Here is a 24,887-nt window from a genome sequence, read left to right as displayed (position 1 = left end):
AGCATCTCGTCCAGGGGGAGTAGAATTACTCCTAACCGCTTCATGCTACAGAAACCGGGATAAGCTCCGGCAGCTATGAGCCAGTCGGCTCCAAGGCTTCACTTTACTTATGCCATATTGATGAGCCTCAAGCTTCCCTTACGTTTGGATTAATCTAACTGTCAAATAGAGGCAGCGATCAACATCTTCCCGAACAAACCCTGGGCATTTGACTACTCGATGCGCTTTTGTGTTGGGAATTTTTCCCCACGTTGATGGGGTGGGAAATTTGGCACAGTATGGAAGGGGTAGCTAGGGGTCCAAGTTGCCTCTACAGCAAGCTGAAGCATTGTAGAAGAAACCATGAGACAACGCGTATATGTCGTGCATCAAAAACAATACCTTCCAAAGAATGGGGCTGTACAGTGTTTGATAGTAAATTCAGGGTCACACTAGTCTAACTTGTGAAGACTGATTCCTTACAGGCACGGTGGAAGCTGAAATCGGTCGCAAGGAGGTTTTTTGTTTTATTGTTTCGATTCCACTTAATATCATGGATACTGAAACGAGCACAACGGAATAAACTGGGTTCACTTGACATATGTGCAGTCAAAAAATTCAGCGCTAAATTAACTTTCAAAAAGCCCTTATTCTGTTAAGTGTAATGAGGATGGATCAATGACAAACATGCAATCAATGGATCAAATTTTCAGCCATCTGAGATGACTTCGATTATCTGTCAAAAACTATAAAAACTCTGTTAAAAAGATCGACAGTTCTACTAGTCTAAAAATGGGTCTAACATAATGAACTAATAACACAGTCAAGGCATGAAGCAACGAAAGTATCTAGATTGATTGGTAGCCTCCACTTGATGCAATAGATCAGTGTCCAAGGCCTGTTTCTGAGGTTTTAAAGCGCTTAGAATTAAAAACATAATGAAAACTGTTGTCCGGCCATAGACAACCCGCAGACATCAAAGGCCAATTTATATGCAAAAGTTTCCCCACCTAACCTAACTGCTCGACATAATGTCATGTAGTTAAGCCACTTACAATGCACAAACTTGGAAACAGAGTATGTCTACTTAGCAGAGTTGTCCACTTATGGCATGTTAAAAATCTAGTGTCATCGCTCTGTGACTGAACAACAAACCAAGAGTCCACGTAGTACGGAATTTCGCCTGGCATTAGTGGCGTTTTCAATATCTCCTCACACTGAGCTCAATCTAAATCTAACTCGGGTATCGTGATGTAATGGAGTTTACGTTTCCATACTTCTTTAGAGTGCAGAATTATTTGGCTAACATGATCAACAACAGCGGCCATGATGTAATTCTCAGGCACCATGGAGAGGAACGGTTCAATACGCTGTTTTAAAAGAGCAAGCCCTTTTTCACCACCTTCGTTCACTGTAACATCAGCAACGTCTTTAAGGAAACCTGACGCCTTGTACTCCGGAGAAATTGCTTTGTGAATATTTGGCAAGCTTGAGTTGTCTTCTTTAGTGTAACAAGAAACAAGCTCATCCAACCATTCAATAACAATTTGACGAAGAGGAACCTCCTCGACTTGTTGTTCACAAAGCCCTTTGTGCTCAGACTCGAATTTCTCTTTCATCTCGCAGGTTCTGATGTAGAATTTACGAGCTAACAAATTTAGCTCCCCTTCAAGAGTATTCAGTAACTTCTTAAAGAAAGCTTCAAACGCTTTCCATATTTGGATCAACCTTCTGTAGCCACCTTCGTCAAGCTCTGTGGTGTTGAGGTCAAAGATCATAAACCGGCGAGAGCCACGTCTACCCAAAGGACCAAAAGGAAGGTTTTCAATGTTTAAAAACATTTTGTTCCAAACAGCAGTCGGGTTTTTTCCAGTAAGGAGGCCTGAGATCATGTAATCCACCAAATCTGTCATTTGTAAAGCCCTGATTTGTTGTTTTCTCTTCTTGGCGTCCTTTTGTGTGTACGCCAATTCCAAACCCTTGATCTGATTTAACATGTCTTCCAGGACACATTGGCGCAGTTTGTTGTCGTGATCAGCCACAGTTAGGATATTTTGCCCTGGTATGAAGAAGTTCGGAATTGTCTCCGTCTTCACACCTTGCAAGGCCAGCTCTAAAGCTTGAATTGTCCTTTGGCCCCTACAATTTTTATCCCAGCGATAGCGGTCCGTTACGAACAGCTCTGAAAGAAGGACGGTCTTCAACAGGTATGATGGAATCAAGGTTGAATCCCATCCCAGTTTCTTGGATATCTCATCTCTCATGACTTTCAGGACTCGGCAGCATGCTTTAAAACCGTCCGGAGAAAAGGCCAGAATTTCTTTTTCTGCCATGGAAAACGAAATACGCCAGCTGTCATATCCAGCGGGAACAACGTGGAATCCGCACTTTTGAAGAATTGGATCTATTTCTTGGGAACACGTTGTCAACTCAACGGGGAGCTTGGATTTGTGATAATCCAAAGTCAGTGTCAAATCCACTCTTACGATTAGATTTCTATAACTATTGCCGCCTTGCCATTCAATGTAAAGTGTTGTAGCCGGTCCGTGACTTTCCGAGTACATCACAGGCGAACTTTCTTGGCCATCGATATTTCCCAGTAGCCCAGAATACACAGGCCACCATATTTCATTAAACACGTCTTGCCCTACTCGTTTGATGGCCAGTCCTTGAGGTAGCTCGGTGTCACTTAGAGATGCATTGACAAGTTTCTTGAAGAAACGGGAGATCATATGTGGGTTGAAGAAGCCTTCGTCATCTTTGAATTCTTCCCACTCTTGTTCAGCAACGAATAGTTTGACGTAGCCTTCGCCTTTGTCGCATGGACGAAATAATGGTTTGTCGGTGAGTGAGTCAATTCTGATCATGAAGTCGAATTCATCTGGCTGGCAAACCTTTGTTCCTTCGTAAACACTTCCGCTCTTAATAACAGTGCTCTGAAATCGCTTGTCTCGCTTTTCCACCTCCGCCAGAATGTTGGTCAAGAATTGCTCGAGTTTCTCTCGAATCAATTCGGCTTCGTTTTCATCTTCAAACCTTGCCTTTTTCTCAAAACGTTCCACAGTTTCAGCCATGAAGACGCAGTCTGACTATTTCATTTTCCCTTTTTTCACCGGAATGAGTCACGCGCCAAAGATACCCTTTCCTTCTTGGAACAAGAAAACAAAGAGTAACGTTTCTGTAAGTTGATATATTTCATATTGCCCTATTAATATTATACTTTGAAAGTGACATGGCCTAATGAGGAACATTGAAATAAATGTTCAACCAAATAAGACTAGACTAAACTAGACTACATTGAATGTACTACACAAGAAAATAGAGAGAGAGTAGTAAAAGTTATCCTAGCATTAAGTCAGACCGTAGCAAGCACCTGACCTTGACGCGAAAGCAGTAAATTGAAAAGCAGATCGATCTTTTAGTAACGCTGTTCCTTCATATGTATACGTTAATTAACAAGCGCGAGGTCAAGATGGCCGTATATTGGCCAAGTTCGTTTTTGCGTGTTTATGCTGAGATTGAGGACGCATTTGTAAGGGAAGTCACGCCAAACTGGGCCAGTCTGCCCGAGCGTACCGTAGTATGGAGAGACTAAGAGTATCACAACGAGCCAGACGTTCTTAGCAACCAAAAAACTAGCCTGCAGAGCAGGCGAGATTTTTTCGAGCGAGCGCTCACATCGTAAAAAGTTTAGCCGCCATCTTGAATATTTCATGCAGTGGAAGACTGGGGAGAGAAAGAAAGTTTTACCGAGGGGGTGAATGATAGGCAAGAGGAAGGATAGGGGAGGGGTGGAGCGAAGAAAATCTCGCCTGCCCGAGGTCATTGTTCTTTTAGGAAACTCCGTTCGCCCACAAACGGAGTTTCTGATTGGTGCGGCTTGACCCTGCCTGTCAATTGTCTGTCAGTCAGTTTCGTTTCGTTCGTGCGGGTAAGAAACATGGCAAACTCTGTCGAAAGTGATGTTGTTAGTTTCGATTCCGCTCTCGAGGAATCTCTCAAGCGTTTATGTGAACTTGGAATGTCTCGCGAATTAGGAACGGAGCAAAAAGACGCAATTTCCACACTGGTATCCGGAAAAGATCTATTGGCAGTGCTACCCACTGGCTTTGGGAAAAGCTTAATATTTACGTAAAATGGGGTTGACTAAGCTACACGACTTCTACGGTTCGTGACATTTGCACATTTGCCGTTCTCTGTTCGGTCACTCGACCTTTCTTGTCGCTTCACTCGTGTTCATGAAGGGCACTTCATGTTGTGTAATAAGGAGGAATTTTAAGCGGAGTTGAGCCGTTAGATCGTGCTATGGCAAATTTTTATAAGTCATAGGTCTGCATGGTTTCCGCTGTTATCTGCATGTCGACTCGTTGAGTTTGACACCTCTGTAATTTGCCATGTGTTTATGCATTGTTTAGGCTCATTTCTATTGCAAGATATATCCATGAATTTGCTTTTGAGGGACAAAATATGAAATTTACCGTGAACATGTTGCTTACTTGCTTTCTATATTGTGACACCAGGCCCGGTTGTGACTAGAACTGTTTACAAGCACTGTAGGTAGATCCTTATCACGGATATCATATTTGTTCTCGTTCGATTTCCTTCGGAGACGCTGTAGCTTTACTTTGAGAAAGCTATACGTTTGTCTAGAGACATTCTTATGTTTCTTGCAGCTATCTGATCGAGCTTATGTTTCTCTTGCTCGATGTATAGGTTTATTCCTCCTTTGGTTGTTCTGGCACCACATGATTCAAATGTAGCTGTTTACGCGCAAGTCCTGTTAACTGTTTTGCGTGTTTTATATGCCATTGTTCGGCTTAGTTCAGGCAAGAGCATGGTTTCGATCCTCCATGTGGATCTCATCAGTTGCCGGTATTTCTAAAATACTCTGTACGTCTGAAGTCGCTAGCGCAACACGTACCTCTGTGAGAATGCAAGACATCCTGCGGCTTAGCATAAACTTCTCGTGGTGTGTACCCTTGTGAGACTTCCGGTGTCGAGAAAACCTCATTTTGATAGGTTACCCGCTCATTTCCGGAAATGCAGTGAAGCGCAACTAATCAGGAGGTGTTTCGCATTTTAACGGCCTTTTCGGGCAGGCGTCTTCTCATTTTTCCCCTCCCCCATCCCCCACCGTCTAACATGGCGGTCTAACATGGCGGTCTAAAAAGGCGGTCGCAAGGTTGTAACGCTAACTCGCCCCAATAAGACGCCTGCACTGCAGGCTACCAAAAAACAGACCTGGGATCCCGTGGAGATGTAGAACTTTTAGTCCTACATGTCCACGGGATATCCAGTGGCTTACAACATTCCAGTGTAATCATATCCCTGTCGGTGATCGTTTATGTTCCACAAAACGCGTTAAGTTTTGCACGAATGTGTCATACTCCTAAAGTGTGAAATTATATTTACTGTAAGACAATTCCATCTTGTCAGAAAGATACAAAACATTTTACTAGTCGGCGATTCGGGAAATCGCGCGACTGACGTGAAGAATTTGGATTAAAAGAAAAAATAACGTTGGAACAATGTGTTTTCTAGGTTTGGGCACAAACGCCAGTTTAAAACTTAGATTTTTTGATACATTTCTTACTCTTGTAAAGCTACGGAGCACGTATAGATGAAACGTTTTCGCTAATCTCAGTTATCACTGTTATTCAGTAAGCGAAGTGACTATGCCCAGCAGCCCAGAAATATCCGAGAGTCAGAAATGTTATCAGATTTTCCGCGGAAAGCCTAATTAAAACCTGTTTAGGGTATTCTCTGTATACATGTTTGTTGCTTAGCGATTCCAAAAATAATCTGAATTTTCTAGTATTCGAATTCGAAGATCATGTGCACCGACACTTTGAAAATCTGTTAATGTTATGGGCAGTCAGGAAATTATCTCAAAAATTATGTCAAAGTTCTCAAGAGCGATAGAAATCTCGAATACATGATGTGATTCTTTACGAGAAATGCCGAGCGATTCTGGAAACAGCTTGACGGAAAAATCTCTATCACGATTTTGTTACATATCCCGAAGCACTCAGCAACTGTATTGCATGGACTTCAGCCTGGATGAACCAGAAAGGATATGTAACATGTTCCTATAATGTCACGCACGACGGAAAAAATAACTATGACGATTTTGTTACGTATCCCGAAGCACTCAGCAACGGTATTGCATGGACTTCAGCCTGGATGAACCAGAAAGGATATCTAACATGTTCCTATAATGTCACGCACAACGGAAAAAAATAACTATGGCGATTTTGTTACATATCCCGAAGCGCTCAGCAACTGTATTGCATGGACTTCAGCCTGGATGAACCAGAAAGGATATGTAACATGTGTCTATTATGTCACGCACGACGGAAAAATAACTATGGCGATTTTGTTACATATCCCGAAGCGCTCAGCAACTGTATTGCATGGACTTCAGCCTGGATGAACCAGAAAGGATATGTAACATGTGTCTATTATGTCACGCACGACGGAAAAATAACTATGGCGATTTTGTTACATATCCCGAAGCGCTCAGCGACTGTATTGCATGGACTTCAGCCTGGATGAACCAGAAAGGATATGTAACATGTGTCTATTATGTCACGCACGACGGAAAGATAACTATGGTGATTTTGTTACATATCCCGAAGCGCTCAGCAACTGTATTGCATGGACTTCAGCCTGGATGAACCAGAAAGGATATGTAACATGTGTCTATTATGTCACGCACGACGGAAAAATAACTATGGCGATTTTGTTACATATCCCGAAGCACTCAGCAACTGTATTGCATGGACTTCAGCCTGGATGAACCAGAAAGGATATGTAACATGTGTCTATTATGTCACGCACGACGGAAAGATAACTATGGCGATTTTGTTACATATCCCGAAGCACTCAGCAACTGTATTGCATGGACTTCAGCCTGGATGAACCAGAAAGGATATGTAACATGTGTCTATTATGTCACGCACGACGGAAAAATAACTATGGCGATTTTGTTACATATCCCGAAGCACTCAGCAACTGTATTGCATGGACTTCAGCCTGGATGAACCAGAAAGGATATGTAACATGTGTCTATTATGTCACGCACGACGGAAAGATAACTATGGCGATTTTGTTACATATCCCGAAGCGCTCAGCAACGGTATTGCATGGACTTCGGCCTGGGTGAACCAGAAAAGGATATGTAACATTTTCCTATAATGTCACGCACGACGGAAAAATAACTATGACGATTTTGTTACATATCCCGAAGCGCTCAGCAACTGTATTGCATGGACTTCAGCCTGGGTGAACCAGAAAAGGATATGTAACATGTTCCTATAATGTCATGCACGACGGAAAAATAACTATGGCGATTTTGTTACATATCCCGAAGCACTCAGCAACTGTATTGCGTGGACTTCAGCCTGGGTGAACCAGAAAAGCATAAGTAACAGATTCCTATAATGTCACGTACGACGGAAAAATCAATAGCACGATTTTGTTACATATCCCGAAACACTCAGCAACTGTATTGCATGGACTTTGGCCTGGGTGAACCAGAAAAGGATATGTAACATTTTCCTATAATGTCATGCACGACGGAAAAATAACTATGGCGATTTTGTTACATATCCCGAAGCGCTCAGCAACTGTATTGCATGGACTTCAGCCTGGGTGAACCAGAAAAGGATATGTAACATGTTCCTGTAATGTCACGTACGACGGAAAAATAACTATGACGATTTTGTTACATATCCCGAAGCTCTCAGCAGCTGTATTGCATGGACTTAAGCTTGGATGAACCAGAAAAAGGATGTGTCACATGTTCGTATGATATGAACGAGCGAGGGAAAAAAGACGATTTTGTTTTTTGTTTTTGTTTCCTATAGTGTCCCGCATTACTGAAAAATTGTGGTTTTTGTAAAATATCCTGTAGCACTCGGTAACGTAGAAATACTGCGAGGACGTTTGCGTGGGAAAACCAGAGCGGATTTATAATATGTGGCTACATGGTGATTTTACTATATATCTGGATTCGTCTTTCAGAAAACTGGTGTACCATGGACTTCAGTTTAGGGTCTAACCCACGAATGAAAATAGTGATTTAACATTTTAGTAGCTATCTAGTCCCCATTCAATCTAAAAGCATGACAATGGGTGTAAGTTATGATACAAATAAAATATTAATCGGAAGACTTAACTTGGTGCGTTTGACTTGTTGAGTTTTGAAGCTGTTGTCTTGATTCGATGCTCTGGGAGGTTGGTCACGGGCAGCGCAACCTGAAAACACTTTCTGGTTCTCTCCGTCGTTTTTGGGTGAATGAACTCATGTACAAATCAATCGTGGCTGGTGGTTTCGTTTGGTTTTAAACAACTGTTTTATGGTTCAAGCGAAAACCAATCCAAATGTATAGTCAGGGCAGCCCCTTTGTTTCCCTTCCCGTGAAAAGAAAACCCACGCGCCTTCTTTAACTCCTCAAGGCAAATTCGATTGGAAACTGGCTCAATTTCGCACAAATGCGTCAGAGAGACACCATATCTTCTAACTCAGAGGCACATCTCGTTTTGTGTCCGTTTTCAACGACCGATGACGGGTTCATTCGAAGTCGAAGTCTTTTTTTTATATATATGACCGCGCAATATTCCCGCGTTATGAAAATTTATTATAAAATATCAATTATGTGGCCAGATCATATCTGAAAATAACCAGGTTACTTTTGTACACAATTACTCTCACTGAAAGCAATTATCGCTAACCACAATAGAACCGCAAAAGTCTTGCGATGACAGTAACCTAACAGATAAATGACATCACCCCATAGCAACCGGACCTGGCGAATTTTTGAGCTTCCGGTTAGCTCTGGCTCATGATGTATGGATCACTCCCCGCATCTCCCCAACCCTCTACTGGTCACAATCCAAGAAAGCGGCATCGAAAACCTGGTCTATCGAGCGTTCCGTTCGAAAATGACGCCTATACTGCAGGGTATCTGAAATAGGGCAGTGAATGCCGCACGTCTCCGCCAAAAATCCAGCCAAATGGCTTCAACGAGCCCCACGTGGGATGTTTGATTTTCCTTGTGTCAATGTATTACAACTGATTTGTAAAAAATGTTGGACAATTTCCGTTCTTTGTGACCCTGCGTCATGTGTTTTGATGGCAGGCATATTCCTTGGCTTGTATAACAGCGCATTGATCAATTCCTGGAGTTCTGTTGGTGGGATGTTGATAAAGACTTACTTTAAAAAAGTTAGTAACATCTTGTGGTGAAGGTCGGTAACACCGAGTTTGGTTTTGGGAGCGCTTATTAAAATAAAGTTTACTTTGTGTTAAAACGGTTGTGTTCGAACCATTGTTGTTCTTCATGTATGCAGAGTTTTCCGGGAAAGTGCGACGTGAGCATATGACTGAAGAAAAATAGTTTCACCTGACACTCTTTGAATTCTTGGCTGACAATTCAAGCTCTATATGGAAGGGAGAGCAGGTATGCGGAATAACCCTAAAACCTTCATTTGGGCAATGTATAACCTTACTGCAGTAAGCTTGAGCACTTCTAGCCAGTGAACAACAAGATAGATTAATTATCAACAGATACAGAATGATGTTTTGCATACTTGTTACGATTACGATTAAGACGCTTTTTTCGAACATTTCTTCCAACATTTCCGCCGGTAAATTCAGCATGACTGAGCCATGATTTGATTAAAAGGTAAAAAGCAGTTCTGGAAGAGGACATTTATGAACAACTGCAAATACTGCTATCACAACGTACTTTGGTTTACAAACCAGTACTATGATCAAATGACACCGTCGTATTTTTCTTCGCTTATAGGAATCGTTTGTGCAAATTTGGAAGTAGACGCTAAAGACAGTCAATTATTCTGATCTAACTGAAAGGTAGGTGCTCTAACTCACACAGTTACGAAATGAGCGAATACGATAGAAGGCAGACGTTCTCAAGTACCTAAACCTAACTACTCACTTTGACTTAAAATCAGTAAAACAATCAGTGGCCGTTACTTGGAACAACATTTCTGACACCTTAAGATTCTTGAACACAATGTCATATTTTTACAAAGCTGTAATAAAAAACACTTGTCCGTAAAACAGGAACAGTCACGCTATTTTCCTACAAGTTGATAAAAACAGGAACATGCAATTATCTGCTGTTGGTCATGCAAGCACAGACTGAATCAAATTGTTAGAAGGTCAAATGTCTTGTTAGCAGGCATATTCCTTGGCTTGTATAACAGAGCATATATCAGTTCCTTCAATCAGAAAACTATTATCTTATAATTCAATAAATTTCAGCGCTTCTCGACTCTGCAGATTCACAGAGCGCTGTCCTTTCACCACAAATTACGATTTAAATGTCTTGAAATTTATAGCGGCCAATAAAAATTTCGGAAAAGGAGTACAATCTGGCGAGCTTTAACCAAATTTTCGAAATATTTTTACTTGAAATTTTCATTTTCCTTTCGGAGTTCCCGGAATTCGGTTAAATTATTCGCAGTTCGAAAGTTGAACAATTTCCGAAATTTCCAGACATTTTCGCGCCATATACCCCGTTACAAAAGTTACGGAACTCTTGGTTGAATGTCGGAAAGCGTGCCATACCGTAAAATGCCGCTTATAAGCCCCTCCGGTTATATAGGTTCATCTACCTGTAAACAACAAAATATATCTTCCCATTATAAGCCCCCCTCTGGTTTAAAATGATATGAGCTCGATTTATTATGCCATTTTTTGAAGCTGAACGAGTATAAGGAAAACGTATTCCGATCAACACGGTAACTCATTGCGAAACGGTTTTTTACATCCCGCTTATAAGACTCTCCGTTTAAAAGCCTATTCAAATTCCCTTGACGAAGTTGTATAAGCCTAGGTCTTATACAACAAACTGCTTATTAATTAAGCGGCAGTTTGCCGTAGGTAGTGCTGTCAGTTACAAACAGGAAATTCTGTAGACTTGTTGCTTGTGTACAGAGGGATAATCAGAGAAGTCGGCTTTTCTAAGTAGGATCGTTGTTTCAGATTAGTTTGAGGTGGTAAGTTCGTAGGCTGTAATTTTATCGAACGTCTCTGGACGTTGCGCATGGCTGTGCCATTTGGCCAATTTACCTACACTGCTTTTTTTTAAAACAAGCTACGTTTGTAACTTAGCGGTATCATGATAAAATGATGCAGTGGTGTGTTTCTGTGTCTCACAGGAATCATGTTGCTGAATTTAGATCTCGACACTAAAGGCAGCCAATTATTGCAGTCCAACTGAGAGGTAAGTTCATCCATTCACACTCCGAATTTAATTAAACTGAGCGTTTGCTTAACTAATCAAAGTAGCTATGAGCTACTCAACTTGGAAAATGGACCTTCTGTAAGCAATTTTGATGCTACTGAACTGAGTTTTTAATCCGTAGGTCATATATGTTTTTTTATACACTCTTTTTTATATATATATGTAAGACTATTGTTTTTTTCGGCCCAGACTGAATATTCATATTATTCTGCCGATTTAAGGCTGAACATGTTCTTGTGAATATCCTTATATTATAGCGGATGACATTCTGTTTTAATGACTTTGTGGCGTTGAAGTAATTTTGGAGCCAGACTGCAGGCAATAAAGTCTGGTATGACACACATAACTTCTTGGAAAAATGTTTTTGCAATCGGCCATACGGCTAGTGCTGAGTTTGTTGTTTTTAGGTTAGTTTTACCGTTTAGCGAAAAGAAGAATTTTTGTACATTATACAATTATATAACTGTATTCTATTTACAACTTTTCAACACATGATATGAGTTATGGCGGTGCGTGACACAGAGCTACGATCGGATTTGTCGAAATATATATACTTATCTCATGAGTTTTAGTCTTTTTAGAAGTTATAGCATCAGGAAAAGCGCTTATGTAAATGATTATTTGTTCAGTACAAATAGTCAGTCGCGTAGATAGCCCAAGTAAGTTCCAGATGTTTACATTATTTTCTAGCCGCCATATTGGTGTTCCAGGATCTAGGTACACCAGCATGGCGGTTTCATCCCGCCTTACTGACTCTGTAAATTTCTGCGAAATATTTCGACGAATATCTGAAGTTTGGGAAAATGCCCAGACCTAAAACTTGGAGAAGTGTCTTCTTCAATTATTTCATATAACATCACTATTTCTTAGCTTTATCGACTGAATGGTTTTCCATTTGTATACTTTTTGTTTTGCGTGACAGCGAAAAGCGAAAGGCCGGAAATGACAAGACAATATTATTCAGCTGAAGAAAGTACGTGAAAGTGTGCGGAATTTATTCAACGTTTAGACCTTCAATCAGGCAACGCGTATTACTTTCCTGCTCTCATCCATGCAATTGTGGATTCTTCTTAGGAAGTCAACGAATCAACTAACCCGAAAACGAATCCTTCGTCAACGTAAACCTTCCTCGTTCTTACATACCTATGTTATTTGTTGTGGTATGTGGTCTCCGGCTTGTAAATGTCCACAAAAATTAAACGAAGTCAAATTTCTTCGGCAAGGCTGGAAAACTCAAATTCGCTCGTCTTTTGCATATAGCTTGCCTCTAACCAGAGTGCAAATAGGCTGTAGTTTTTGTTTTCCTTGAAATAGTTTTGTGTTTCCGAGAAAAACGACGTCTTCGATTTAATCTTCAGACTCAATTTAGCGAGTCCCAGCTGGGCTGAAATTCGACCATTTTCATTCGATTTGCATTTCGCAACTGTTGAGCATGGAAAAATTTGTAATACAACCAGCTTATGTAAAAACTTTTAATTACAAGAACATTGGATGATCGCTGTATCGGCATTGTATGGGGCTTCTTTACGGGCAAAATTTCGAACGTATATACATCATCGTTTTGTGAATTAATTATTGTTATGCGTAATAACTATTTAGCCATAGGAGAGATTCCAGTGTTCAAGTTTTGGCAAATTACTCCATAATGATCACAACAGTGCTTGTGGTGTTTTGTCGAAATCAGGTCGGATGTTTTATTTTTAGTTTCACATTCGTGGGTTTATGGATATAGTTTTAACAAGTTTCATTTTAATTTAATTAAGTATTTATGTAATTTTTTGTTTTGAACAATAGATCTGAAGAACTTACCTTCATGCCGCGATGGATGCCGATTCAATAATTAAACTTGGGCTTCGATCAAGAACACTGCCTGGAGGCATTGAACTATTTTTGGTTGTATTCTTTGGGATATCATTTATTGCTTTTCTGAAAAGCACCTACAACAGAGAGACATTCACTTGTGAGCCCGAAACCAGTTCTATCACCAAACAACTCTGCTATGACGAGTACTCTTCTGCAATGAATCAGTGGTTTACGCCCCTGTATTTTGTTGTTTTGGCTTACATCGTTTTATTTGTCCTCTCGATATCCTTCATGCTTTACGGTGCTTTCACTCTTCGGGAACTCAAACGCGATCAACAAAAGAAACCGGACCGTTTCAGGAGGGTCTACCTTCTACATGTATGCTGTCGACTGATTTTTATTCTTGTCATGATTGGGATCTTCTGTGGCAACCAGACCCTTATTGTTCCTAAGACGTACAAGTGTTCAGAGGCAGCTGTCGCAACACCGACTCCATTCAACCAGACAGAAGCTAATTTGCATTGCCATGATCAGCATTACAGGAAAAAATCAATTTCCAACATTGCCATCATTGTCATTAAAGTGTTCATTATGATTCTCTGCATAATCGAATTAATTCAGGTAAAATTGATAGCTCTATTTATATACTTGATATGAAATAGGGTTGAGTGTATGACGTCATCAGTCATCTCATTTGCATATTTTCCACATTTTTCAAACTTAAATATCCCCGGAACTAATGTAGACATTTGCAAACGGTAAACGGCGTTTTTATTTTTTCATGGAATTCTATGTGATAAACCTAAAAAATCGAGGGGGAAAAATTTGATCATTGTACCACTGTAAAATGGCTTTATAAAAGCCCTGATTTAAAACCGATCAGAAAACTGTCCCGCAGAAAATACATGGCCAAACCATGTTAGAAATGAGCCGCATATCGGATCAGATATGATATGCCGCTCAATTTTAACATGGTTTGCATTTTCTGTGAGACAGTTTTTGTCTGTCCGCAGTGTCCTTATCGCGACAACGACATGATATTTTGGATTTTGCTTAAAGTCCGGGATCACGGTTCTTACATGTGATATATTGGCCAATCCGCAGACATTTGGACTTGAGTTTCATCTGAGGTCATTGTCATGTGTATTTAGGGCCTGATTACATGGCGAATTTCAGCCCGGCTAGGGGGGCTGAAATTTTGTTGCGATTACATAACGAATTTCAGCCCGGGCTGAAATATTAGCCTCGGCGCCAAATATGAAATTGTGTGCGAAAATAAAGTCTCCAGAGAATCAAAATGGCGCTGAGAACACGAATCGTGAAAATAGGCGCATTGCTTCTCTCGTAGTTTGACCTTTTGTTGGCGCTCAATTTTTAACTTTTTAGGATAGTAACATCCTACAATGATGATGGAACTGAAACGAAACCTGTCTCTTAGCCAGAAAGACGTACTTGCATAGAAAGAAAATATCTCCTCAAGCTTGCCGAGTTCATGGCTTTCCTGACAGCCTCGTGCTGTTTAACCTGGTCTCGATGTCCTTATATTCCATCTAAGCTTTGAAATTAGAGAGATTCTCTATTTTATCGCCTTTATTCCACTGAGATCGCTTCTACTTCGTAGCGGCAGCCATCTTATTTCCTGCTTTTCAGCCCGGGCTGAAATTCCGTTTCGATTACATGGGATTTTTCAGATTTTTCAGCCCGGGCTGAAATTCGCTATGTAATCAGGCCCTCAGTAGACAATCGGTCCACAAGCCGGTTGCTTTACTTTTTGCTGCTACACTGTGCTGACGAGACCCAACCAGGTCGAAACAGCTGTCTACGGTTGCAATTATTGGCTTTCAGTTTCGACTCTACCATGATCATGTCGACGTCCGGTTTAGCTTTCTACGTGGTAATCAGCCTTGCTTCATTGTTATTATTACTCTTTTTGGCTGATCAGATCTTTTACAGTTCTTGCGTATACCGGCAGCATTTTCGTTGGCGGTCCCTTGCATCATTGTATCCTACATTACTCGTTTCTTGATATATCGAGGCACATTTAATGACCTCGCACAGTAGAATCACAGTAAAACGTGTGGGGTTTTCGTTATCATTTTTTTATTGAAGTTTTAGTGAAATGTTTTCAGTACAATAATTATGTGGTATTACAGTAAAGTCATCTGTTATAATAACTTATGCATTGAAAGCTGAGAACTAAGGTATACTTTTTAGGGATATACTTTCTATAGATGAGAAGATTATGACTTTGTTGTGGTTTCTCGGTTACTATTTTTATTCTTTCAAAACTATCATTTCCTCAAATGGTTTTAATCAGACATTGACATAGGGGTCTCTTTGTTGAATTGAAAATGAAAATTTGTTTGCATGCCAAAATGGCTCTGTCATTATGAACGAATACCTTGTTGTTTTCCGCTCGGAATATATGTTTAGCTAGTTTTAATTATGGAGGCATTGTGGCCGAGTGCTTAAAGAGTTCCTCTCTGACCAAGCCGGAGTTGCTTCTCGGTAGACTCTAGTTCAGATCCTCGGCCATGCTTGTAAATAGCCAAATGGTCTGCCTTCCGCCAATTGGATTTTTTTTTTCTGCCTATTTAATATGTTTGTTTGAAATATTTGGTTCTTCTATTTTAAGTGGCATACCCGTAAATAGCTTGGTGTAACTAAGGCCATTGACCACGTGCATTATAAACATTCAACAACAGCATTCGGACCGTTCTATGACGAGTTTTTGTTTAAACAGGCTAAATTATATTTATTTTTATTGCAGAGAAACAATTTTCAGCCAACATTCCCGTTCAGGCTCGTAACTACATCCAAAGAACACAAGTTGAAAATGAAATCATGGAGAAACTGTCGACAGATGCGCGTATGATCGTCTTTGTTGCTCTCTCTGGAACGGGGAAGACACACATAAAGCAGCAGGCGACTCACAAACTGTCGGAGCTTCAAAATGACACTGTTATTGTACTGGACAACACAGAAGATATACAGGAACAAGAAGACTTCGACGGCTTCGCTCAGACGCTGTTAGCTTCAGCGCCAAAGATAAAGTTACCCGAAGAAATGTAAACACTGTTTCAGCTGACATACACAGGGTTCATCTTGAGCCAATGGACACCACCTCATCTGCTAAATTACTCAAAGATGTTTTTGTAGTCTGCAAAGAATATTTGGAGGAAGTATGCAAGGTTTGTGGTGGGATGCCACTGATTCTTATTAACAATATGTACCTACTGAAGAACGATTTCAACCTCAAAGTTTTGGTGGAACAACTTAGAAATAACCCTATTGACATCCTCAAGAACAATTCAGAAGACGTCTATAATTTATTGGGAAAATTCCTCCGCGAGTTTCCCAGAGACATAAAAAGGAATCTTGTCCGTCTCTCAGTTTTCCCATCGACTTTCTCTGCCGAGGATATGCTGATTCTCTTTGAGACCAGAGCCGAGGTAGAGACAGTGAAGACTAAGATGGTGAAAGACTCACTTCTTCAGACAACCGGAGAAGGAAAGTACAGCGCACATCCTTTAGTTCAAGCCTTCTGCAGGAAAGAGAGTGGTTCCCTAGCCGTGGGCAGCGAAGGTGACGATACCAAGAAGAAGTTTAATGATCATTACCTGGAACGGATCAAAATCCTAAGTAAACTATTCATCACCAAACATAAAGCTTGCGAAACCATCTCCACATTCAGAAAAGAGAAAGCAAACATCACTGAAGCGTTTAAGAACTGTTTTGAAGACACGACTGTTAAAGAAGAGAAATTGTTTGCTATCAATGTTGCTAACGGTACTGAAGTCCTGAACTTCTTGGTCAAAGTTGTATCACCGCCCGAAGAATGTGCTCAACTGTATGAGAAGTGCTGCGAAATATCCAGGGATTGCGATGACAAGGAAAGGCTTGCAGACAGTTTAAATTCTCTTGGGTTCCGGCGGCTTTTGAGTTGTGATGCGGCTCACCTCAGGCGTGACTAAGGAACTCTTAGTATATTTAAGGAAACGTATGATATCCGTACGGAATTTTCAGACGACGACAAACAGAAGAGTGAGACGCATGCGCACACCACTACCAAACTCGGGTTGTGTTATCTTCGTCGGGTAAGAACATTTCATTGACAAAGTTATCCTGCTTCCCTGAGCGCTCTTTCATTGTTTGATATACTTTTATAGGCCAACCTAGCTTGATTAAGTATATAACATAAGCCACGATGACAAACATGGGAAACCAATGTATTTTTATAATAAACTTGACGTTTCCTATGCTAGTTAAGCAACATGCATTTTCAAAGGAACTGTAGTCTTACGATTTTGTGACATCTATTTACGTCGTTATTTTTACGGGTCTGGAATCTTGACTGGGAAAAACCAGGTGGGAGAATAACGACCCACAGTAATTTAATAACACGAAGTTTCAAGTGAAACCCGTCTCTCCAGATAACAAAGTTTAGTGTGAAAATGAACTGGTTTACCATGTCTATCACCGCTGTTTACGTTACATTTTTAATATAGTACATTGTTTTGAAAAAGAAGAAATATTTATGTTACGAGGAAGTAAAAACCCACCAGGTCTGAAAAATGCTTAAAATGGATGAAATGTTTATCGCAAATTTTCTGAATCGGTTATTGAACTTGGTTAACGCAAATTAACCCAACGATCTGGTCCCTTCCATTTATACTGAGCTATATTAATCCAGGATGATTTTCCTTTTGTAGGGAAAAGAATTCGAAAAGAAAGGCCGCGGGTTAATCCAGGAAGGCATAACCATGCGGAAGAAATTAGGTGTTCCTTTGTATGTCGCCGCTGGTAACTGTGATCTTGGACGTAAATATCACAAACTGATAAAATCAAAAGCTCCTTGAGCTATGTCATGTTATATTTATTAATGACCTGCATAGGATGACCTCATTTTATTTGACTAGGAAACAATTTAGACAGTACAGTTTTATGGCTGCTCACGGTACTGGTTTTCGATTGGATAGCAGGCTCAAGCCAGGTTATTACTGTGGGGGAGAAGGCGCGAGTTGCGTGCAAAGGAACAATTTCGGCGTGAATTAACCTCTAGCACGTTGTTGACTTTTCTTCCGAGATATTCCTTTCACAATCGTCTCTTGGAAAGTCCCTAGGCCTGATGTATTGCGTTCGTGATTTCTACAATCTTGCAAAATTTGGGTAGGCTTATTTGGTATAGTTTGTTTACATGCATGCCCACAATTGATCATTTTTTGAGTTTCTGATCCAAGAAAAACAAATTCTTTTTTTTTTTTTTTTTTGTCCTTTACTGGTTAACTTATTGCAATCGGGAGCTCAGTTTTATGCTTGGCTAAATCCGTATATTATGTTATGCGTGCTTTGCCTCGCAAACGCAGGGTTTGTGCAGTGCTCTTCCCTCGGCTGCCTTCAGATTGCACGTGTATTTTTGGTTTGTAATATTCAATGATGTTTGTATTATGCGTGCTTTGCCTCACAAACATCGTGTTTGCGCGTGTTCTTTCCTCAGCTCTCTTTAGTTTGCACGCTTATTCTTGGTTTCTAATAATCAGCGATGTTTTTGGTGTGTCATTGTAACTTGTGCTATGAACTTGAAGTTATGGTTATTATGCATGCACTGTTGTTTCAGTTGTTTTGTTACGCGTTCTCCCCAGGGCCTTTATCGTTTTCCTTCTTCCCATGGTAGTCAGAATTCGATGGTGCACTTCTAATCGATAGATTTTCTTTTTTTTCGCTAAACGTAGAAAATGGGTAGAGGAAATGATCCATTAAAAGAAAAATAGGGGTCAACCAGCGTCAAAGATCGCAAGGAGTTCTTTTTGTTACCTGGCGATAAAATTCATAACATGAGTGGTACCTACCGCTCATGTTTTAAAATTTCTCACCTGCGTAGGTGACGAAATAACTATATTTGAAAAAACTAAAACCACTACTGATTAAAACAAAGAAATCAATAACAAGAGAATCATTCATGAGAAAATAAAGCAAACCATAATCGTAGAGCGGAGACAGCTGTAATGTCTACTATTACTTTCAGTCCATATGACCGTCATGGATTCTACAGTATGCCCAAACTCGAAAACTTCGTCAAGTGCAAAACGTAAATAATCTTTTTTTTAATCCCTTCATTTCTAAACAGATAGAATACTCTGAATTAGAATTAAATAGGGTATCGATTTTGGCCATTTTGGTCACTAGTAGGGATGGCTTTTGCACTCGTCTTGAAGGGAGTTTGTTTGTTTGTTTGTTTTTTTTGTAAGAAGCTACTTTTTCATCATTATCAATAAGAACATCAATAAAAGCCCTTAACAATGCCTTAACATCGCTCTGAACTAGGTGACTAATTGTAGGGCAGGTCCAGGCAGGTCTAAAACAGGGTATTGATTAAAGGATCAGGTCATAAATAGGGTATTGATTAAAGGATCAGGTCATAAATAGGGTATTGATTAAAGGATCAGGTCATAAATAGGGTATTGATTAAAGGATCAGGTCATAAATAGGGTATTGATTTTTTGATCAGGTCATAAATGGGGTATTGATTAAAGGATCAGGTCATAAATAGGGTATTGATTTTTTGATCAGGTCATAAATGGGGTAGGAAAAAAGCGCAGATTTTGGTCATAAAAAGGCTAAGGATTTTGGGTAACGGCCGCACACCCCCACCCAATTTTTTTCTATGAGTATCCCCTCCACCCGCACCCCACTCCCCCCCTCCCCCCCCCCCCCCCCGCGAATTGGACCAGACTGGACTCCGGTTTTCACATAATAACGAGGTTATCAAGGCCTCAGCAAAACTCGTTGGATATAGGCTGTGGCAGGATAGTTTAATTTTGGGAAAAAATGAAAGTAGACTTAATCGCTTTTCCTCTTTTTTTTTTTTTTTTTTTTTTTTTTTTCCAGATGCCTATTGGTATTGCAACGACAATCTACAAGCAATCAAGACTTGGGAAAACAAAGTTCTGCCAGTTTACGAAAGGGAGCTTGGCGAGCACCCCTGGGCTGCTACGTTGTTATACTGGATTGGTTACTCGTACATGACCCTCGCAGGTGAAAATAATTCGGGAGATTGCGCCGACAAGACCAAGAGAAGGCTCGAGAAAGCTCTGGAGATACAAACAAAAATGCTGGGGGACCATTCAGATACTGCTCCTTCCCACGTTTGTCTTGGTGATGCTTTAAGGATCCAAGGTAAATTGAAATTGGCATTGGAGGAACTCCAGAAGGGACTTGAAATTCGGGAAAACGTGCTTGGCCCTGATCATGAGAAAACGATTGTTACGAGGAAGAAAATAGAAGAATTTCAACGACTTAACGAAGAGTCGAGATCGAGAAGCAGTTTATTTTCATCGGGACACCCAAACACCAAGAAAGGAGTTGAAAATACGATGCAGAGCGGAGTATTTTTGACGAACTTCAAGGGGTTTGAGTAAGTGTCGAGTGTTTGATATATCTTCAGTCGTCAATCGAAACAAAAACTAAGGGGTACACGGAGAAGTAAAATCGTCAAAATATATGCTAATTAAGACCGGGTATCCAATAGCCTCCTTGACGGTGGTGACTTTCTTTGTATTAACTTGATGAATTATTAATGAATTTGAGAACGGTCACTAAAACCTACTAATAGCTATGGATCGGTGAGCTTAGCTTATTATTGAAAAGGATAGCTCACCTTAAAATTACTTTCCTTTAACGTTCAATTTGGCACTGAAGAAAAGAAAATATTAGTCCTTATTCAGGTATGTTGTTCTTTATTAATCTTAGCGGTTTTCTTAATGACAGCCATGCCATGGCAGGTGTTGGAGGCCTTAACTGAGCTGGCTCAAATATTAGATAATTACTTATTATATGCATGACATTTTTATCAGCACAGAGGATTCTCAAAGAGTGAACTTAAACTTTTGTGTATTTACTGAATCAGAATCCGTGTGAATTGAAAACTGAACAAATAGCATGCAGAACATGATGGTCCGTAGATCTTTTTGACCACCTGATCGATTCAGTTTGCATATAAGCAAAAACGGCATATAGGCTCAGTAAGCAATGACCATCTATAAGATTCCTAAAAAGTAAATTCACTGAAGCATATTCGGTTGCTTCGCTTGAGAAAGCAAAATATCAGGATTAGAAGTATTCGTCTTAAAATGTTCCAATATTCTAATGTTCTCAAAGTTATCCGCATTTTTTTAATACAAGTTGGGAATGCATATTTTTGTTCCTCGTGGAGTAGACTGATTTCATAGTTGTGGATAGTTGTAGCTAAGCGCATTGACCACTATCAGATAGACATTCAACAAAACTTCGACATTTTACATAAATGATAACCTTAGGTTCTGTCCACGCTATCCTGAAGAGATATGAAAATCAAAACGCATCAGATGTTTTCGTCCACACTAGCTACCGGTTACTTTTGGATTTGTGTTTGAGAAAAGCTCGAACAGGGAAATCACATAATGATCGTGACGCGATCGTTTATGTAGACACCTGTTTTCAAAATTGTTTTCTGTACACACTGAAACGCAAAGCCGCCGTTTTCATGTTCCTTCGGTTTGAAGAGCGTTTTCGAATAGCTCCGTTTTCGTGCATGTGACGGATTAGTGCAGACGGTAGGCCTAACCGTAAAATGAATTGAAGCTGCGTTTTCGCCGTTGTATGGCCATGGTCGAGGCCTTATCCTAATGCATGTGTTTTTAGGCAAGACTTCTATCCCCAATGTCAGGGTAAGGTTTCTTCTGCACTGAAATGACGACTCACTTGGTGCTTGATAGGAGGTCGAGGTTTTTTTATGCTGTTGTTTTACTAAGTTTGTCGGTGATGTGCAGCAGCTTTATAGACTAGAGTATTGTGTTTGGTCGTATACCTTGTGATGAGTTTTAAGTCCGAAACAGAGTGCTTTTTGCCCAAATATCACTTAACAGGTCTTTCCTATTTGTACGTGAGATTTTACTTTTTAAATAACCTTGCCTTGAAAACCCGGTTTGATTGGTATTTCTAGGCAGCAAAATGTAATAAGCTAGATATAAGCTACATATGTATACTTTTAACCTAGCCTTGAAGACTTGGTTTGATTTGTTTTTCCAGGCAGCAAAAATGTAGTAAGTTTCATTGTAGATATAAGCTATAAATATATCTGACCAAATTCGCAAAAACATGCCCGCGTTGACTCAAAGACAGTCCCACCGGCTAAAAGTCCTCTGACCACGTCCCCCCCCCCCCCCCCGTCTGGCTGGGAGATTTTTTGGTCCCTCACGCATGTACGTGACATGGACCAGTCCAGCAGGATGTCATGTCAACACAGAAGCCTTGAACAAGGTTAAAAACTGAGTAAAATACCTAGAAAACACTAAAAACTCAAAGTGTAGCTAGCTGGGGGTGTCAGTACAAGACACTCTATCCTCCCCCCTGATTTTGGCAGCTGGTGGCCAGCAAACCACCAGCAGATAGGCCAGTGCCTCGGCCATGTGCACGGTCTGGCCTTAACGGAGCCCCCCTGGGTTTAAGGTCGCTAGCTTACAACCCGAATCCAAGCAAACACCTAGTGCTTTTTGCGAAATCGCTTAGATATATGTATATACTTTTTAACCTTGCCTTGAATGCCTGGCGTGATTAGTGTTTTTAGGTAAAAAAATGTTATAATAGATATAAGCTATTTATATACTTTTTAACCTTGCCTTAAATGCCTGGTGTGATTGGTGTTTTTAGGTAAAAAAAATGTTATAAGATAGATATAAGCTATTTATATACTATCTAACTTTTCCTTGAATGCCTGGTGTGATTGGTGTTTTTAGGTAAAAAAAAAATGTTATAAGATAGATGTAAGCTATTTATATACTTTCTGACTTTGCCTTGAATGCCTGGTGTGATTGGTGTTTTTAGGTAAAAAAAAATGTTATAAGATGGATATAAGTTATTTATATACTGTTTGACTTTGCCTTGAATGCCTGGTGTGATTGGTGTTTTTAGGTAAAAAAAATGTTATAAGATAGATATAAGCTATTTATATACTTTCTAACTTTGCCTTGAATGCCTGGTGTGATTGGTGTTTTTAGGTAAAAAAAAGATGTTATAAGATAGATATGCTATTTATATACTGTTTGACTTTGCCTTGAATGCCTGGTGTGATTGGTGTTTTTAGGTAAAAAAAAATGTTATAAGATAGATGTAAGCTATTTATATACTTTCTGACTTTGCCTTGAATGCCTGGTGTGATTGGTGTTTTTAGGTAAAAAAAAATGTTATAAGATAGATATGTTATTTATATACTGTTTGACTTTGCCTTGAATGCCTGGTGTGATTGGTGTTTTCAAGTAAAAAAATGTTATAAGATAGATATAAGTTATTTATATACTGTTTGATTTTGTCTTGAATGCCTGGTGTGATTGGTGTTTTCAGGTAAAAAAATGTTATAAGATAGATAAAAGCTATTTACATACTTTTTAACTTTGCCTTGAATGCCTGGTGTGATTGGTGTTTTTAGGTAAAAAAAAAATGTTATAAGATAGATGTAAGCTCTTTATATACTTTTTAACCTTGCCTTGAATGCCTGGTGTGATTGGTGTTTTTAGGTTAAAAAAAATGTTATAAGATAGATAAAAGCTATTTATATACTTTTTAACTTTGCCTTGAATGCCTGGTGTGATTGGTGTTTTCAGGTAAAAGAAAATGTTATAAGATAGATAAAAGCTATTTATATACTGTTTGACTTTGTCTTGAATGCCTGGTGTGATTGGTGTTTTCAGGTAAAAAAATTTTATAAGATAGATATAAGCTATTTACATACTTTTTACCTTTGCCTTGAATGCCTGGTGTGATTGGTGTTTTTGGATAAAAAAATGTTATAAGATAGATATAAGCTATATATATACTTTTTAAGTTTGCCTTGAATGCCTGGTGTGAATGGTGTTTTTAGGTAAAAAAAAATGTTATAAGATAGATATAAGCTATTTATATACTTTGTAACCCTGCCTTGAATGCCTGGTGTGATTGGTGTTTTTAGGTAAAAAAAATGTTATTTAACATTCATTGAGCCTGAGGCAAATAATTGTTTTGGTATATTTTCAGAGCTGAACAAAAGAGAATACGGACTAAAGCATAAAACAGGGACCCAATTGCTCGTTAATAAGAAGCTTACATGTAAGCTTACATCGATTGTGAATTAGTTTACTCATCCAGTTCGGCAGTAAAACAAGCAAGCAAAACACTACAAAAAATAAATTCATCCGGTACCTTTGTTTTATCGCTGTTGACTTCATCCACTGTTGTCATGATCGTCTCAAAATGAGTAGCTTTAGTTTGGAGAAAAACAGATTTCGGTCAATCGATCTGACCTGCTGGCAATCAACGTAACCACTGCGTTTACGATTCTTAACTGCCTTTAACACGAGTTCTTGAAAGGATTTTTGGTCCAAGGATGACAGGAGTCATTTTGAAAATTCTCCATCCTTTCAAATATCCTGGACTTAGGGTAATGTCTTCCGAATAGATGAAAAATTAATTCACCAACTGTCCGCCATGTCCACTTGCGAAAAGGTGGTGAGCTTAGCAGCCAGGCCTCAAAAATGTTATATAAACCGCTTCATAGAAGGGATCGCTGAACTAATCAGATTGCTGGAAACTCTTTGTTCAGCTCTGAAATTATAAGTTTCCCCTATTCCCTCTAATAGACAACAAATAAAAACACAACGTGTTACTTGTTTCTTACTAACCGAGTTCGAGGTCCGTACTGTAAGTTACGGATCCGTAACTTACAGTACGGACCGAGAGGACGAGGTTAGTAAGATATTTATTATATCTCTACTGTGTGCCTGACGCGCGTTCGTGAACGATTTCTATTCACATGGAACA

At 39.7% G+C, this 24,887-nt stretch overlaps 1 protein-coding gene and 1 pseudogene across 2 annotated transcripts; one reads left to right on the top strand and one right to left on the bottom strand.

The window, feature by feature from the left end:
• Window positions 1-482: 482 nt before the first annotated feature.
• LOC149107320 (uncharacterized) lies at window positions 483-24,570 on the bottom strand. The gene is made up of 2 exons (XM_089296859.1): window positions 24,270-24,570; window positions 483-3,124 (listed from the first exon to the last, which is right to left on the bottom strand). Exon 2 carries the CDS (start codon window positions 3,051-3,053, stop codon window positions 1,203-1,205), a length of 1,851 nt encoding a protein of 616 aa, XP_089152985.1. The 5' UTR covers window positions 3,054-3,124; window positions 24,270-24,570; the 3' UTR covers window positions 483-1,202.
• On the top strand, window positions 11,185-21,161 carry LOC149107321 (uncharacterized; annotated as a pseudogene). The gene is made up of 7 exons (XR_016209540.1): window positions 11,185-11,234; window positions 13,050-13,691; window positions 14,072-14,129; window positions 15,829-17,024; window positions 17,085-17,155; window positions 17,771-17,879; window positions 19,947-21,161. The product of XR_016209540.1 is annotated as an uncharacterized LOC149107321 (transcript).
• Window positions 24,571-24,887: the final 317 nt, after the last annotated feature.

This window comes from Orbicella faveolata, unplaced genomic scaffold, assembly GCF_042242905.1.
Source record: "Orbicella faveolata isolate gen_17 unplaced genomic scaffold, um_ofav_v1 contig_27, whole genome shotgun sequence".
NCBI lineage: Eukaryota > Metazoa > Cnidaria > Anthozoa > Scleractinia > Merulinidae > Orbicella > Orbicella faveolata.
The sequence above is the reverse complement of the archived record's forward strand: the minus strand, read 5'-3'. Positions and strand labels throughout refer to the sequence as shown.

Coding starts and splice junctions, on each gene's coding strand:
- LOC149107320 (XM_089296859.1), bottom strand. CDS start 3,053: ATGGCTGAAACTGTGGAACGTTTTGAGAAAAAGGCAAGGTTTGAAGAT.